General features: G+C 22.8%; 3 protein-coding genes and 1 non-coding gene across 5 annotated transcripts; 2 read left to right on the plus strand and 2 right to left on the minus strand.

The window, feature by feature from the left end:
- Positions 1-258: 258 nt before the first annotated feature.
- On the minus strand, positions 259-7,868 carry LOC122511514 (activator of 90 kDa heat shock protein ATPase homolog 1). 2 transcript variants are annotated; one of them, XM_043626811.1, is made up of 9 exons: positions 7,597-7,868; positions 7,275-7,363; positions 7,044-7,123; positions 5,491-5,681; positions 5,174-5,294; positions 4,996-5,078; positions 2,705-2,836; positions 2,360-2,595; positions 259-551 (listed from the first exon to the last, which is right to left on the minus strand). In XM_043626811.1, the coding sequence occupies exons 2-9, from the start codon at positions 7,352-7,354 to the stop codon at positions 467-469; spliced, it is 1,008 nt and encodes a 335-aa protein (XP_043482746.1). In that variant the 5' UTR covers positions 7,355-7,363; positions 7,597-7,868; the 3' UTR covers positions 259-466. The 2 variants fall into 2 exon arrangements, with proteins under 2 accessions (XP_043482746.1, XP_043482745.1); XM_043626810.1 differs by having other exon boundaries at positions 7,275-7,408; positions 7,597-7,867.
- Positions 7,869-8,213: 345 nt separating this feature from the next.
- LOC122511518 (mediator of RNA polymerase II transcription subunit 29) lies at positions 8,214-11,618 on the plus strand. The gene is made up of 2 exons (XM_043626814.1): positions 8,214-8,529; positions 10,688-11,618. The coding sequence occupies exon 2, from the start codon at positions 10,688-10,690 to the stop codon at positions 11,237-11,239; it is 552 nt and encodes a 183-aa protein (XP_043482749.1). The 5' UTR covers positions 8,214-8,529; the 3' UTR covers positions 11,240-11,618.
- On the plus strand, positions 8,947-9,020 carry Trnat-agu. The gene has a single exon. It is a non-coding gene; the product is annotated as a tRNA-Thr (tRNA).
- A 3,116-nt stretch (positions 11,619-14,734) lies between the features above and the next one.
- Positions 14,735-16,966, minus strand: LOC122511515 (protein sly1 homolog). Its single transcript, XM_043626812.1, has one exon. The coding sequence runs from the start codon at positions 16,807-16,809 to the stop codon at positions 14,923-14,925; it is 1,887 nt and encodes a 628-aa protein (XP_043482747.1). The 5' UTR covers positions 16,810-16,966; the 3' UTR covers positions 14,735-14,922.
- Positions 16,967-17,860: the final 894 nt, after the last annotated feature.

The raw sequence follows: 17,860 nt of genomic DNA on the forward strand, positions 1-17,860 counted from the left end.
AAAATTCTAAAATTCTTTCATCGTTTAAACAAAATTTTCAAAATTTTTTTTTTCTCCCTTTCTATCCGAATTTGAGAAAGAAAGATTTTTTTTTAAACAAAAATTCACTGGTTAAAAATAATAATATACATAAATTTTCTAGAAATTAAAACAAACGGAAATATTTTTCATTGTGAAGATAATTTTAAACTGGAAATAATTGCATAATTATTAAATTGAATTTTTTTTGAGGATTTGAAAATATTTTTTCGAAAGTAATCACGTTTGGCCGATTTTTTATTTTTTTTCACTGAATCATAAGGTTTGATTATACAATTACAGTGTTTAATTATGCGCGTTAAGAAATTGAAATTGTTTTTAGGCAGAATTTGTAGCTTCTTTGTCCCCCTCTTGACATATTGCTTGCTTTACGACTGTTTTTCTTATCAATAGGAAATAAATACAAAACAGAGAGAGATGAAGAGAATCACATGAAGTATCCAAAGCCAAAGACTTGTTTAATTGAATTCCAGTAGTATCGTTCCCAGTTTTCTTTCGTTGAGTCTTCTTCACTGGAAATTTAGAAACAAACAGAAAAACAGTTTTAGTACTCAAAATTTCTGTATCGAAATTTACATTTCAAAATCAGGGTTGCCACAAAAAATTAATTTTTTTTCCCTGATTTCAAGACAAAATTTTTATTTTTCCACTGACCCTAAAGTATTATCCAAATTGTTAATAAAATTCTTTACAAGATTTTGATTATTTTTGGAAAATTCAATTATTTTTGTAAATAATAAAATTCTTCGTTCAAATTCAACTATTTTTAAACACAATTTTAGGAAAAAAATTCAATTATTATCAAAAATTTTACTAAAGTTTGTAAAATTTAAATTATTTTCATAAATAATACAATTCGTTGCAAGAATTCAATTATTTTCCTTAATAATAAAATTTTTCACAGGATTTCAATTATTTAAAAAAATGTAATAAAAATTTGTTACCAGGATTCAATTATTTTCCTAAATAATAAAATTCTTCACATGATTTCAATTATTTTTAATAAAATTTTATGTGAATTCTTCGAAAAATGTAATTAATTTCAAAACTTTTATAAAAATTCTTCCAAAGAAATAAATGAACACTTATCAATTATTTTTAACAATTTTTGCAAAAGTTCATAGAGAATTTTCAAATCAGTTTGTTTACAATTCAATTTTACGAAATTTTGATTATTCAGAAATTTTCTTCAATTAAATATTTAGAAAATAAAAACGTGAAATAATTTCCCAAAAAAAAATTTAATTCAACTTTTTGAAAATACAATTATTTCTAAAAAGTCACACTGAATTGCTTTTAATATTCAATTACAGTCTAAAATTTTAACTGAAATTCATTTTTAAAACAATTTTTATTAGAAAATTCTATTTAAAATTGAATTCTCATGTAGAATGTTATAAACAAATTTTTAATAGTAATTTATGCAAATAATTGAATAACTGCGAAGAAATTTATAAAAAAAATTTGTAAATAGTTGAATTCATGTGAAATTTTTATTATTTATGAAAATAATTTAATGTTTTCTTAGAATTTTATCAACACTTTTTTCTTGCTAAGAATCTTATTTGAATTTTTAAAAAAATAATTGAATTGTTTCAAAAAATTTAATTAATTACAAAACTAATTGAAATCCTGTAAAGAATTTTTTTTTATTATTTATGAAAATAATTGGATTTTAGGGAAGAATTTTATTAAAATTTGTGAATATAATTAAAATGTACTGAACAATTTAATTATTTACGAAAATAATAGAATGCCTGCAAGTATTTTTATATTTTATGAAAATAATTGAATTGATAGGAATAACTTTATTATTTACAAAAATAATTGAATTGCTGCAATGAATTTTGTTATTTATGAAAATAATTTAATGTTTGCTTAGAAGTTTATTAACCCTTTTTTAAAGAATTGAATTTTTTTTCAAATAGTAGATATTGAAAATCATTGAATTGAAGAAAATTTTTTAAAAGTAATTGAAATTTTGACTAGAATTTTTTTAAATTTTTGAACACAATTGAATTTCTGCAAACATTTTTGTAATTTCTCTAAAATTTAATTCTTTTTGATGTTTTTAACTAAATTTCTTCTATAAATCCGTAATTTTTAATAATTAATTAAATATGTATTAAAAAATTAAATAAAACTAATTATGAATTCTGCAAATTTAATTTTTTCCAATACTTTTATAAAAATCCCTTACTTTTCCCTGATTTTTCTGACCAATAAATAATTCTACTTTCTCTAAATTCCCCGACCTGTGGCAACCCTGAAAATTTAAAGATTACAAGGAAAATATTTTATTTTATAAAAAAATATTTACCTGGTTGGAACTCCTCTTTGTGTAAGATTAACTTCAGTGTGATCGTTCTTTTCCGAAATATTAAGAGTAACTTCACTATAATGATCCGTTGGCCATTGTTTACAACGCCATTTTTGAACGATTTTCGTTGGTGAAAGTTCAATAAATTCCCCATGAATATTCCCACCGAATAATTCGAATTTCCCTTCTTTTTTTGCCTCTAATTTCACTGGACCCTTGGTAAAAGCTTGCACCATCTGCAATTTTTTTTTTTTTTGTAAATTTAATTTATTATAGAAAAATTCAAATAGTCAATAGAAATGAAGAAAATATCTTTTATAAATAAAAGAAAATTTTTTTAAATACCTCGGGTACTGTAAATGCGTTATAAAACTCCTGTGCCCTACATTGGAATTTTTGCTGTTGCTTAATAGTCGTGGTATTAATTGTACAGCCATTTCCTTTATTATTGGATACGACAGTCGAATTCATTTGCAACTGAAATAAGAAAATATTTTGTTATTCAAATTTATTTCTCTTCTTTTTGAGGGCAATTAATATATTATAGATTTCTGTAAATAAATTTTTATTTATTTATAGTAATTGATTTATTACTGAATTCAGTAAATAAATTTTTTATTTATTTAATAATTAATTTATTACTAACTTGTTGGTATAAATTGTTTATTTGTTGAATAACTTATTTAATCCCGACTTATATAAACAAATTTTTTATTTACTTACCTAATTATTAATTAATATTTAATCTAAATTAGTTTATTTTAATCTAATAATTAATATAATTTAAATTATTTTAATTTAATAATTATTATTTATTTAATAAAATCAATTTAATTTAAGAAAGAATCTGACGGACGGTCAAAACAAAATTTAGTTCAATGTGATAACATAATTATTTTATATATATGTAATAATAATCAAGGTATTTTGCCCTCACGTGAAGTTAGAGCTTTTTGATTCCAAATTGTTTTACAACTCAAATTTTCATGTCAAAAGTTTGAAAATTAATTTGTAAATAGAGTGATTAGTGTTTTAGTGAAATTATTTTCTATAGAATTTTAACAATAACAGCATTTTCACAGGACAGTAAAGTAAGGAAACTTTATTCAAAAAAATATCAAATTATTCAAAATCTTAAATATTCTATGAATTTTCTTTCTCAAATTAAAAAAAATCCATAAATAGTTGCAATTTTTAGTAATAATCAATTATTTTATTATTGAATTTAAATAATTGAATTCTCGTTCAAATTTTTGATAAGAATTGATTAGAAAAAGAATTTCAGTTCAAATTTTCGAAAATACTTCAAGAATTAGAAAAATTTGAATTAGAATTAGAAAAATATGAAAATTTTTATTTAAACATTCTGAAAAACGAGGTTTTTAAAAACTCGTGATTAAACATTTTTTGAAAATAGTTGAATTTCCGAAAGTAATTTTTAAAAACTGGAAAAATAGGAAATTTTCTCAAATTTCATTAAAATGAATTTTATATTTCAAAGAATTTTATTTTCTTAGTTTAAAGAATTATTTTTTAATATTATTATATTTTTTAAGAATTGTAGGTAACTAAAAATTAAAAAATTAGAAAAATAATTCAATTTTACAAAAATTTTTGTATATATAACAGAAATTTTAAGAAATAATTAAAGATTAGAAGGTTTTTAAATTGAAATGTTTTTAACATTTTAATCGCCGGAAAAGTAGAATAATAATTAAATGTTCATTAAAAAAAATATTAATACATTATTTTCCTTTAAAAACTGAAATTTTTGAATAATTTCATTCAATAATTCTAAAGAATAATTGACTTTTGGAAAAATTGCAATGTAATTTTTAGAAATAATTAATTTTCAAAAGGTTTTACATTGCAATTATTTGAAATTTCAACTAAAGAGTTTCTCTCTGACTAAAGTAAATAATAATAAGTTTTTAAAGATTTGTTTAAAACAAATAATTGAAATTTTGAATAATTCAATGTAGAAATTCTAAAAAAAAATTAGGTTTTTGAAAAATTGTAATTAAAATTTTTTTGAAGATAATTGAATTCCGGAAAATTATTTTAAAAATTGAAACAATTCAAAGTTTTGTCAAATTTTCTTTGACATAAATTTTATATTTCAAAGAATTAAATTGTATTACTTTTAAAACTTTGTTTTGCAATATATTTGTTTTTTTTAAAGAATTATATTTCAGAAAATTATATTTTTTAAAAATTCAAAAATAGAAAAAGACAAATTAAATTTTAATTTAGTTTTCGTGAAAGGGTTAAGAATATAATTATTACCATTTTAAACAATTAAAAGTTGTATTTAAATAAAAATTACAATTTTTTGTCAAAATATGAAATATTTATTAAATTCTGCAACTTAAAATTGTTAAAAATATTGAAAATTAAATTCTTTCTTCTACAGAAAGAAATTTAAAATTTGCCTTTTTTTAAAGTCCGAACTTATCCCAATTGACTAACTTTTGTTCCGATTGTTTGACCGATTCTTCCTTAATTTATTTCAATTTAATTAATTACCTAAAATTGTCTATTCATTTAGTTTAAATTTTGTTTAGAATATTTTTTGAAAATTTAATTTTCTTTACATTTTCCTGAATTTAAATTGAAAACTATTCTTTTATTCTTACCTTCACATTAAACCCTGATGTAATATTGGAAATACTTTCTTTAAGTTCCGTTTTCTTGGGAAGAATCATTCCTTTCGAAAATTCTGTAAAAAGAAAATAAAAAATTAAAGCATATTTTTTTCTAAATTACGTATATTCGTGGGTATTTTTTTAAAAAATAAGATTATTTTTTCTTTACCTTCCTTCAATGAAGAGACGTATTTAGTTAGATTTTCTCTAATAATTTCCTTCCCTTTTGTGTGCAAAAAATGCTTTACTTTTTCACCTTCATTGGTACTATCTTTCAAAGTTATTTCGATCTGTGAAGAAATATTTCATTATCAAACTCTCACGATCTTCAGTATTATTCTTTATCGAAAATTTACATCTTCAGTATTATTCTTTATCAAAAATTTAGATCTTTAGAATTATTTTTTATAAAATTAAAATTTTTGGTTTAAAAATCTTCTTTTTTTAGATAAACATCGATTTTTGTTTGAATTTTTACAAACTTACATTTACTTCGGAAATATCGTTCTCCTCGGAAAGATTAGGAATGTTAATTTTCCCCTCGATTTTCTTTTCTTCTCCGGGCGATATCCATTTGAGAACAATATTCCAGTCGTAGAAGAAAATTAATTTTCCTTTTCTATTATTGGCTACAGCTTCACCTTCGCATTTGTCGACAGTAGTTACAAAACACTTTACTGTAAAAATTAAGAATTTATAAGAAAATTATAAAATCGAAAAAGGTAAACACTTTATTTTAAAACTTATTTCGAATAATTCAGAGCTCGAACCAGTGAAAGTATTTAATAATTTTAAAATAATTTTCGATAAAGTTCTTTGACAATTTTCAAATCAATTTGTTTACAATTCAATTCTACAAAATTTCAATTATTCGGAAATTCTTCAATTAGATATTTAGAAAATAAAAACTTGAAATAATTTCCAAAAAAAATTCAATTAAACTTTTTCAAAATACAATTATTTCTTAAAATTCACTTTCTAATGATTTTAATATTCAATTATTATCTAAAATTTTAACGAAAATCCACTTTTAAATCAATTTTTATTAGAAAATTTTACTAGAATTCAATAAAAAATTTTTAAGAATAATTACATTTTTCAAGGAATTTGATTAAAATTGTATTAAAAATAATTAAAATTCTACAATGAGTTTTTTATTATTTAAGAAAATAATTGAATTCCTAACAAGAATTTTATTATTTACGAAAGTAATTGAATCCCTGTAAAAATTTTATTATTTATGAAATTAATTGAATGATTGCGAAGAAATTTATAAAAAATTTGTAAATAATTGAATTCCAATGAAAATTTTTATTAATTTATAAAAATAATTAGAGATTTGCGTAAAATTTTCTTTAAATAATTAAATTCTTTTGGAAAATTTTATTAAAATAGTAGATATTAAAAATCATTGAATTGAGGAATATTTTTGAAAATACATAATTGAAATTTTGAAAAAGAATTTTATTATTAATGGAAATAATGGAATTGCTATAAATAAGTTATTTATGAAAATAATTGAATTCTTCCGTGAAATGTTACAAAAATTTTTTTAAAATTAATTGAATTCATTCGAGAAATTCTTTAAAAATAATTGAATTCTTTTGAAAAATTTTATTATTTATAGAAATAATTGAATTGCTGTAAAGAAATCAATTAATTTTTAAAAAAATAATTGAATTCATTCGAGAAATTTTATAAATATAATTGAATTTTTTCAAGAAATTATAATTTAAATTGTACTGAAAATAATTGAATTTCTGCGAAGAATTTTATTACTTTTTGAAAAGTAATTGAATTTCTGCAATCATTTATAATTTCTCTACAATTCTCCAAATTATATCGTAGAATTTACAAACCTTTTGTCTCTTCTCAATCAAATTACGGACTTTATGGACCTTTTTTCAAAAAAACTGACTTTCACGGACAAAAAAACAAATTTATGGACCTTTACGGGATTTAGGAATCTAATTCGAGTCCTGAATAATTTTAGAGCATAAACAATTTTTACTAGTCAAAATAAATTGTCAAAAACTCACTGTCATCTCCTTCAATTTCTAAATTTGTAAATAATTCCTTTATTTTATCTTGTGACCAAGCACAAGCATTCTTCTCCGTCCTAAAATAAATAAGTTTTTTGATATTTCTCCTTTTGATAATTTAAATAAGACACAAAGTTTTTCTTTAAAAACAAGAAAGATAAAAAAATAGAAAAAAATACTTAAAAAATTAAAAAACAGTAAGAAAATCGATAGTAGAAATTTTTTTACCAATGCCAGTTATTGACATTTGTAGCGTCAGGCCTTTCCTCGACAATCCAACGTGGGTCTCCCTCGCCCCATTTGGCCATTTTTTACCCCTTAAATTAGAACTTTTTTTCAACGTAAAAGTTTTTAAACTTATTCTAAAAAAGAAAGGAAATAATTTCGATTAAATCGTTAACAACCAAAACGCACGTGATCGAATATTATAAGAATGGAACATAACCTAAAATTTCCATTTTTCTTTCTTTTAACAAAAACATCGTCATTGTACTTGATTTGTACCAAAGAAAATTGATAAAATAATGGCAAACTTTTTCAATTTACTTACGATAATATTGACAAGTTGAGTGTTTAAGTAACAATAAAATATGCGATGTTGTTCGTCCCTCTTTGAAATTTTTTAAGGTAAGAAAATGTGTCTTTTATATTTAAATAAACGAAACAAAATTGTGTTTACGAAATTAATCAGAAATTACTACAGTTTCGTTGCGTAATTCTATAGATATATGTGTATTTTAATCAGCAGAAATTCTAATTGTTATTCTGAACACTTTTTTTTTAACCCTGTTCCTGTATTTAGCAATTTTTCCTAAAAGTTTTTTCTCGCAAATTGTCAACACTGGTAAATTTCGATTTTGTTCGAGAAAGTTCTAGAACTGGAAGTTGTTCCTGGCGGGGAAAATTCAAAAATCGACTATTTTTTCCTAAAAATTTTTTTTCCCAAAAAAATAATTTTAAAATACATATCAAAAATCAAGAGTTTACAAATATTATTTGGATTATTGATTGTTTTTTGTAATGTTTTGTAACATTTTCTTTAATTTTGATGATGATTTTGATTTTCAATTAAATTTGATTTTATACTTAATGGTGGCAGTACTGTTCTACAGGTTGGCCAAGCTAACAAAGAGAAAACAGTGTTTACATACATAACCTTTAAATGTCAAACTCAAAGTGTTGATTTTGGACATTTTGGATGTTCTTGAGAAATAGAGAACGAGGAAAGCATTTTCTTGTGTTTTTGTGAAATTGTTTAAATATTGAGAAACAAGGCTTTTTAAAGAAAGTTTCCTTTTATCGCCATAATATAACAATTTATGTCCACAAGTGTTCTTTTTGGACAGAAAAGAGGAAAATTTACTTCCTAACCTATTTTTTCCGAGAGGTGAAAAAATATTCCTGACAATTTGTCATTTGTCTTGTCAGAGAAAGTGAATTGATATTTTAAGTGAAATTTGTTAACTAATTTTCGGAAATAACGGTAAGTTTTTACTTTTCAATAATATTTAATAGTTTTGTTAATAAATTCGTAAAAATTATGTCAGTCATTTCTAGTCTCCATTTGTGAAACAAGAAAATAAGTGAAATACAATTACAGAAATTTAGAAATTATTTTTATCTCCAAGAATATTGAATAGAGAATAATTTGTTTGCTTATTTAGTTTGTAAATATTAGTAATATTTCCGTAAATATGGAAAATCGGAAAAATTAATTCTTTTAACATATTAAATTTTTTACGAGTAAAATAATCAAACTATTGAGTTTTTAACTAAATGTTATTGAAAGTGTTCATTATTTTTTTAATTTATTAGTGAAAATTTAATAGTTTTTTCAGTAGAAAGTTTCAGTAAATGTGGAATATAAATTTCATCGGTTATTAAGAAAGTTTACTTCAATGGCGCCGTGGCTTAGTTGGTTAAAGCGCCTGTCTAGTAAACAGGAGATCGAGGGTTCGAATCCCTCCGGGGCCTTTGAAGTAACTTTGTTTACTTCTCTACTTTTTTCTTCCTATTTTCAATTTTTTTTAATTGAAATTAAATAATTTTAAATTATTTTTTTACTAGGCTTGTATTTTTTAGTATTTTATATGATCCTAAAGTTCTAAACTTTCAAATGAACGAAATTTATTTATTTTTATATCAAATTCAATTTCTATTAAAATAATTTTGTTTTATTATTAGAAAAATTAATTGTAAAAGTTTCTAAAGATAGAATTTCAATTTTAAATTTTTATTAAAATTTATCAATTTATCAATTATTGTTTTTTATTTATTTTTACTTTGACAATTATTTTTTTTTACTTTCCTCATTATTGCCCTTCATTTATTCTTATTTTACTAATTATTGTTTTTTACCTATTTTTACTTTTATTAATTATTGTTTTCAATTACTTTTGCTTTACTAATTATTGTTTTTTAATTATTTTTACTTTTTTAATTACAGGGTGGCCACACGTCAGTAAAGTCAGGGAATTGTCTGGAAAACAAAATTTTTGGAATTTTATAAAAATTTAATTGTTTTCATAAATGATAACATTTTTTACAAGGATTCAATTATTTTCACAAATAAATTTTTCACGAAAAAAAAAAATTATTTTTAAAAATTTTAATAAAATTCATTAAAGAAATTCAATTATTTTAAAAACCTTCGCTACAATTTATTTCTTAGAATTTAAGTATTATTTTAAAAACATTTTTAATTGAATTTCTTCAAAGAATTAAATTATTTTCAAAAACTTTTATGAAATTCTTTCTAACAATTCAATTTTTTTTCAAAATAATTTTAATAAAATTCTTCGTAGAAATTGAATTAATTTCAAAAATTTGACAAAATTTAGTTATTTTCAATGTCTACGATTTTAAAAAAATTTCACAAAAGAATTCAATTATTTAAAAGGAAATTTTAATAAAATTCGACTCAAGAAAAATCTACTATTTTAATAAAATTTTTCAAAAAAATTAAAATATTTTTAAAAAAGGTTGATAAAATTCTAAGCAAACATTAAATTATTTTCATAAATAATAAAAATTTCGCAGAAATTCAACTATTTACAATTTTTTTTATTTATATTTCTTCGCAATAATTTAATTATTTTCATAAATAATATATTTTTTTAGAGATTTAATTATTTTCATTAATAATAAAACTCATCGCAGAATTTCAATTATTTTTAATACAATTTTAACCAAATTGTTCGAAAAATGTAATTAATATTAAAAGGATTATAGCAAGAATTTTTAAAAGTAATTGAATTTTAAAATGGTTTCAAATTAAAATTTTTGAAAATTTAATTTTTTATACTTTTAACTGACAATTCTTTTGAATTAATTTTTTTTGAAAAGTTTAATTTAATTTTTTTTGAATTATTTCAAGTTTTTATTTTCTAAATATTTAATTGAAGAATTTTCGAATAATAGATGAAATTTAGTAAAATTGAATTGTAAGCAAATTGGTTTGAAACTTCTCAAAGATCTTTTTTAAAAATTATTTGAAAAAAAATCCGTTTTCCAACCTGGAAAAGTCTAGGAATTTGAAAAGAGCAAAAGCGTGGCAACCCTGAATTTATTTATGTTAAAATTTCATTAATTAATTTTTTTTATTCATTAGAAAAAATTATTAAAAATAAATTTTTTCGCAGATGAATATTCCGCCAATTCAGCAAGTCGGTGGAATGGGAATGGGCCAAATGGCACCAACTGGAAATCCACAACTCGCACAACCGCAACAACAGGCCCAACAACAGGGACAACAACAGCCACAAGAAAAATTGGATAATATTTCAAAAGTAAAATCCCTCGTTGGACCATTGAGAGAAGCATTATCGTTGACATTGAAAACTGCAACGCAAACATTACAGCAAAATAGTTTAGTCGATGTTGGCTCGACAAAGGGAATTGATCCGCCAGATCATCGATTCAATAAGAATATGGAAGACTTCTATTCAATTTGCGATCAAATTGAATTACATTTGAAAACGTCTATCGAATGTATGTCGCAGCATTCGAGTTCAATTCGTTATTTGCCAATTCCAGTGATGCCAACGAGAACCGAGGCCGTCACACCGCAGGAAGGCACTGCATTAACTTATCCACAATTTTTAATGACAGTGCAAAATCAGGTGCAATTTAGTCGCGATGTTCATAATACAATGATGAAAGTAGGCAATGCACTTGCCAATACGGACACGTGAATTTATTTCGATTTTCAGAATTTTATTTATTTATTTCGAGAGAATACGAAATTGGAAATTTACTTTTTATTTCGAAAGACTGGAATTTAGAATTTTTCTTTATTTCCGAAAAAGGGGAATTTAGGAATTTTACTTTATTTCGAGAAATAAGAATTTAGAATTTTCCTTCTTTCAAAAAATAAGAACTTAGAATTTCCCTTCGTTCAAAAAGTTAGAATTTAGAATTTTCCTTCGTTCAAAAAATGAGAATTTAAAATTTTACTTATTTCGAAAAAGGGAAATTTTGGAATTTTACCTTATTTCGAGCAATAAGAATTTAGTATTTTAGTTATTTCGCAAAATAAGAATTCAGAATTTTCCTTCATTCAAAAAATAAGAATTTAGAATTTTACTTATTTCGAAAAATGAGAATTTAAAATTTTACTTTATTTCGAACAATAAGAATTTACAATTTTCCTTCTTTCAAAAAACAAGAATTTCGAATTTCCCTTCGTTCAAAAAATAAAAATTTAGAATTTTACTTATTTCGAAAAAGGGGAATTTAGAATTTTACTTATTTAACGTTCCTTTCTATATTAAAATTTTTTCCTATATTTGACAAAAAATGCGTATTAATTGTCGAATTTCTTTTTTCATTTCGCCGAATTATATCTTTATTTATTTCTAACTTTTGTTTGAAAAAAAGTTCTCATCAATATTTTTATTTCAAAAGTTTCTAAAGATTGAAAAATCAGTTTACAAAAAATTTAGAATAACATTTAATTGGGAAAAAAAATATTTAAGTGGAATCTGTGTTGAAAATATAAAATAAAAATTCAATTTAAGGAATATTTTTCAATTAATGTAATTTTTACTGAATCCAAATTCAGAGCAGTTAAAAAGAAAAGTTTAATTTAAATTCAGACTTTTCGACTTTTCTTCAAAACATTGCAACTAAATACCATTTTTTTATACAAAATTTAACTTATTTCGCTTTTTATAGCGTGGAAAGTAATTAAAGTCAAAATTTTCAATCTTTCAATTAAAAAAAAATTATTTTTGAATAATTTTCTTTCAAGATAATTGAATTTTTGAAATGTATAATTAAAAAATTTTTAAATAATTAAAATTTTGTACTATTTTATTAAAAATAAGCAAAATTAAAATTTTTGAATGTCAAACTTCGAAGAATTTTAAAAGCAAATTCTGAAAATAATTGAAATTTCAAATATTTCAATGAGAAATGTTCAAATATAAATTTGAAAATGTTAATTAATTAAAATTTGCTTCAAACAATTATATTAAAATATTTTTTGTAAAAAAAAGAATTCTTAGAATATTTTTCCATTATAAGTTTTTAAAATTCAATTATTTTTAATATTTTCATTTACATATTTTTAAAAATCCAAATATCTAAAGAAAATTACATAAAACTTTTGGTAAAATTTAATTTTTGAACTAATTTTAAAAATTTTAGTATTATAAAGCTTTTGATAATCAATTATTATAAAGAATTTATTATTTGTATTTAAATCATTAAATTCTCTAAGAACTTTGCGAAAATTATTTAAAATATTTGATTCAGAGAATAGTTACGTTGAAAACTCCAGAGAATAATTAGAAAAATTTCCGATGTAATTTTTAAAAATTGAATTTTAGAAAATTTGGAATTGAATTATAAAAAATTTTAATTCCTGTGGAAAATTTTATAAATATTTAAATATTTATTGAAGAAAATTATTGAAATTTTAAATAATTGAATTTCAGATAATTTGGAATTATTGAAAATATAAATTATTGAATTTAGAAATTAGTGAAAGATCAGAGAAATACAAAATGAGATTTTTGTCAGAACAGTGAATAAAATAAACGATTTTTTAGTATTTTTAATCGAGTAAAGCTACATTTTTTGCGACTGAAACTGAAAGTCGATCCGAGGCCTGTAAATTAACATTTTGTTAAATAAAAAATTATTCAACTAGGAAATTGTGTTAAATAAAAATTCTATTTAACGAATATTTTCCTAGAAATTACAAAATTAAAATTCACTTGATAAAAATATTGAATTTAAATTAACTTTTTGTTAAATAAAAAATTCATCTAGAAATTCGCTTTAAAAATTAAAGGGAAACTCGATAATAAATTTTTTAGTTAATAAGAAAAATTTTTAATAAAATTCTTTGCAAGAATTCAATTAATTTTGCAAATAAAACGATTATTCCTAGCAATTCAAAAATGTTAATAATATTCGTCGCAAAAATTAAATTATTTTCATAAATAATAACATTTTTTACAGAAATTTAATTATTTTTGTAATAAATGAAATTCTTCGCAATAATTCAATTATTTTCAAAAATTTTAATTAAATTTTTCGAAAAAATTCAATTATTTTCGTAAATAATAAAATTCTTCGCAATAATTCAATTATTTTCATAAATAATAAAATTCTTCTCAGGAATTCAAGTTTTTTTGAAAATTTTAATCAAATTGTTTACAAGAATTTAATTTTTTTGTAATTGATCAAAAATTAATCAAAGTTTTTTTTAAATTGAAATTTTGCTGAAAATAAATATTAAAGTTTTTCTAGAAATTCGCTATGAAAATTGATGAGAAATTCGATAATAAATTTTTTTGTTTAAAAAAGGAAAATTAGTTTTGAATAATTAGTTTTTGTCGTTTATAAAAACGAATTCACTATTCGTATTGTTGTAAATAACATTATTTTTAGTATTTCAATTGTTTTCAAAAATTTTAATAAAATTCTCTCAAGTAATTTAATTACTTTCATAAATAACAAAATTCTTTGCAGAAATTCAATTACTTTCGCATAATTAAGGGAATTTTTAAAAACAATTAAATTATTTCCAAAAATTTTTATAAAATTCTTTGCAAGAATTCAATTATTTTCAAAAATTTGAATAATATTCTCGGAAAAAATTCAATTATTTTTAAAAATATTAACATTTTTTTACAGAAATTTAATTATTTTTGTAATTAATGAAATTCTTTGTAAAAATTCAATTATTTTCATAAATAATAAAATTCTATGCAAATATTTAATTATTTTCGTAAATAATAAAAATATTGTTAGTATTTCAATTATTTTCAAATATTTTAATTAAATTTTCCGAAAAAATTCAATTATCTTCATAAATAATAAAATTCTCCGAAAAAATCGTTTCTTTTCATAAAGAATAAAATTTTTTACAGAAATTCAATTATTTTCGTAATTAATACAATTTTTCCAAACAATTTAATTATTTTAAAAAATTTTAATCAAATTGTTTACAAGAATGTAGTTATTCTTGTAATTGATCAAAGTTTTTTAAATTGAAATTTTGCTGAAAATAAATATTAAAGTTGATCTAGAAAGTTGCTATGAAAATTGAAGGGAAATTCGATAATAAATTTTTTGATGAAAAAAGAAAAATTAGTTTTCGTCTGTAGTTTCTGAAAAATTCTGAAATAGAAAATTATCATTAGTACTTAATTTATAAAAAATAATAAATCGATAAATAAAATATAATCTTTATACATTTTATTTTGAAAACGAGTTTACAAATTACTTACAAACATCCCTCCCTCTCTCATATTTTACAAGAAAATGCTTTTCTCTAATACTAAAAAGTCTTTCTTTTTTTTATTATCTATATAGAATTGTGAATATAATTTTTCTTTTAATTTAATAATTTTTCTTTTCCCAACTATTGAGCATCTTGACTCAATAAAGAAAGTTGCTCCAGAAATTGTTTCGCATTAATAAGTGTCGTCGAACCATAAATAATTTTCTTATTCATACCCCCACTTGTTTTTTGTTTCACATAATCCATGAGATTTTGATATTCAATATAATTACCACCGCCAACGACAAAAACAATAGCTTCATGAAATTCTGTTTTTGTCTTCGGCGCCTGTTCCACAATTTTCACTTGTTTCGGATCAAGATAACAATAATCGTTTGTTTGCGTCGTCTGTCTCATTTCAATCAATTCGTCGACAATTCTCGTGAATGGTAAATTATGTTTTTTCACGACCAGATTCTTGACGCCCTCCATGACGAACGAGGATCCTTGGTTCATTAGCTTTGAGAACATACTCACTGTCTTCGTACCGCCGCCTTCGTAATTATTCTGATAACCGGAAATTTTCATGAAATTCCTCCATCTGCGGATGTATAGCAAGGGATTTAGATCACAACCGGCGTTGGTGAGGGCAGCTTCGAATTTATTGTAGTCAAGATCGGAAATATTCGTGAGGAGGTAATAGATGATGAATAATCTTAGTTTGTCTTCTGGTAAACCGCACTCTGGATCGTTGATGATGTCGAGAATTCCGGAGTCGAGGGTTTGTTTGCTCATTATTTTTTCCTCGATTTCGAAATAAGTGTCTAGTCTTCGGGATTTTATGGAGTTTAGAATTCCAGTTGCTATTGATGTATGCATGTCGATTAATCGTTTTAGTTCCATAAGTTGGGGGAGGGAATTCACTGCATTCGTCAAGCGAGCCGTGTTGTTGGAGATGAAGAGGCCTTCCGCTTCTGCTTCGTCATCAACACCCATTGAACTCTTTAGATCCTTGACCTCGTGCTCAAAAACACGATATTGTTCCAATTCTTCCTGAATAGCTTCTGCGACTCTAGGAAAAGGACTTCCTTTATGCTGCGACCAGAAACGATCCGAATTGTTTAATTCACAAATTCTTGGCTTCGAACGAACACTACCGGCTGGCGATCTTCCCGTATTTTCCTCGATAACAAGTCGATTCAACGACAACTCTAAAACATCGTGAGCCAAAGCCTGATAAGTCCACGTGTGATGGAATGGCGTCGCAATATCACTGTTTCTATCCAAAACAATTAGCAAAGGTCGTTGAAAACTCATTGGCTCGGATTTAAAACCCTCCGATTGAAATAAACTATTTCTCGAATTCCAAACATTTTCCCGTAGTTTCTTATCCAATTTTTTCGACACCATCTCCGCTGCATTTCCCTTCGGGCAACGAATCACAGGAACTGTACCCAATGTCACGAAAACCGAAAACAATCCATCGACAATTGTATCAATGATAAATTCCATTTCCGTATCTTTTATTTCGCCACGATTTAACGCGTGATATGAAATATCGTCACTATTCTGATGACGAAGGACGAAGAAATCCTCCTCGAGGGTTATGAAATTTAAATACTGATCGAATACCTTTTGTATATTGGCGACGGCACCGCTTTGCACTGCAGCGAGGGCTAAATCTTCCATTTTTTGCCGCGATATTGGCGATATGAAATTTAAATGATAAATATCGTAGAGATTATTTTGTAAATCCTGACCGATACGACAGAGATTTTCATCGGACGGGGCACAGAAATAAATTGCCGGGACTTCGGGAATTGATTCGCGATCCGAGTGTAATTGCATGTGTAATGTTATACCGAGTTCGCGAAGTTCCTTCACTGATAATAAAGGGGAAATAATATCCTGACCGACACGATCGTATATTAAAACTTTCCAAATTGGCACATCGGTTTTATTGTCCTGTCCATTTAAATTCAACATTTGCTTGAGGGCGTTTATCTGTTTTTCACGTATTGTTGACATTTTGGAGAAAAATTATAGTTGATTTTTGGTTAATTGTTTCTTAAATATTTCACTTTGTTTGGCAAAATTTCACTTATTTTTTATGTTGTTTTTTTTCAACGAAACATGACAGATGTTTTTGAGGTTAACAGTGTATTGGTTTTGACATTTCCACGTCTTCAATGATGTAAAGGGTGTTTCATAGTTTGAAAACGTAAATATTCAGGCAAGTTTTCAGGAAAATTCTTTTTCAATTTTCTTTAAGGTTCAGTCACACGAATGTTTAATATCTTCGCAAAAATTAAAATAATTTTGAAAAGAATTTCAATAAAATTTCTAGAAAGAATTCAATTAATTCCAATATTATAATTAAATAATAAAATAATTTGGAAGAAAATTATTTTCATAAAAATGAAAAAATTCTTTATAAACATTCTATTATTTTCGTAACTATAATAAAATTATTTCAAGCAATTCAATTATTTTCGAAATTTTTTATAAAATTCTTCGTGAAAATTCAATTATTTCTAGCAAATCAATTCTTTTAAAAAATTTTATAATAAAATTCCTCGTAAAAATTCAATTATTTTCATAAATAATAAAATTTTTTACAGAAATTCAATTATTTTCGTAAATATAATAAAATTATTTCTAGCAATTCAATTATTATCAAAATTTTTTTTTAAATCATCGCAAAAATTCAATTCTTTTTAAAATTAATAAAATTCTTTACATAAATTCAATTATTTTCGTAAATTTTATAGCAAAATTCTATTATTTTCAAAAATTTTAATAAAATTCTGAGAAAAAATCTATTATTTTCGTAAATATAATAAAATTATTTTTAGCAATTCAATTATTTTCAAAAATTTTTTAAAAATCATCACAAAAATTTAAATATTTTCGTAAATAATAAAATTATTTGTAGCAATTCAATTATTTTCAGAAATTTTAATAAAATTTTTAAAAAAATATCAATTATTTTCGCAAATACAATAAAATTATTTCTAGCCATTCAATAAATTTCAAAAATTTTAATAAAAATCTCCGAAAAAATTCAGTTATTTTTCAA

Source organism: Leptopilina heterotoma, unplaced genomic scaffold (genome assembly GCF_015476425.1).
Source record: "Leptopilina heterotoma isolate Lh14 unplaced genomic scaffold, ASM1547642v1 Lhet_85, whole genome shotgun sequence".
NCBI classification, from domain to species: Eukaryota; Metazoa; Arthropoda; class Insecta; order Hymenoptera; family Figitidae; genus Leptopilina; species Leptopilina heterotoma.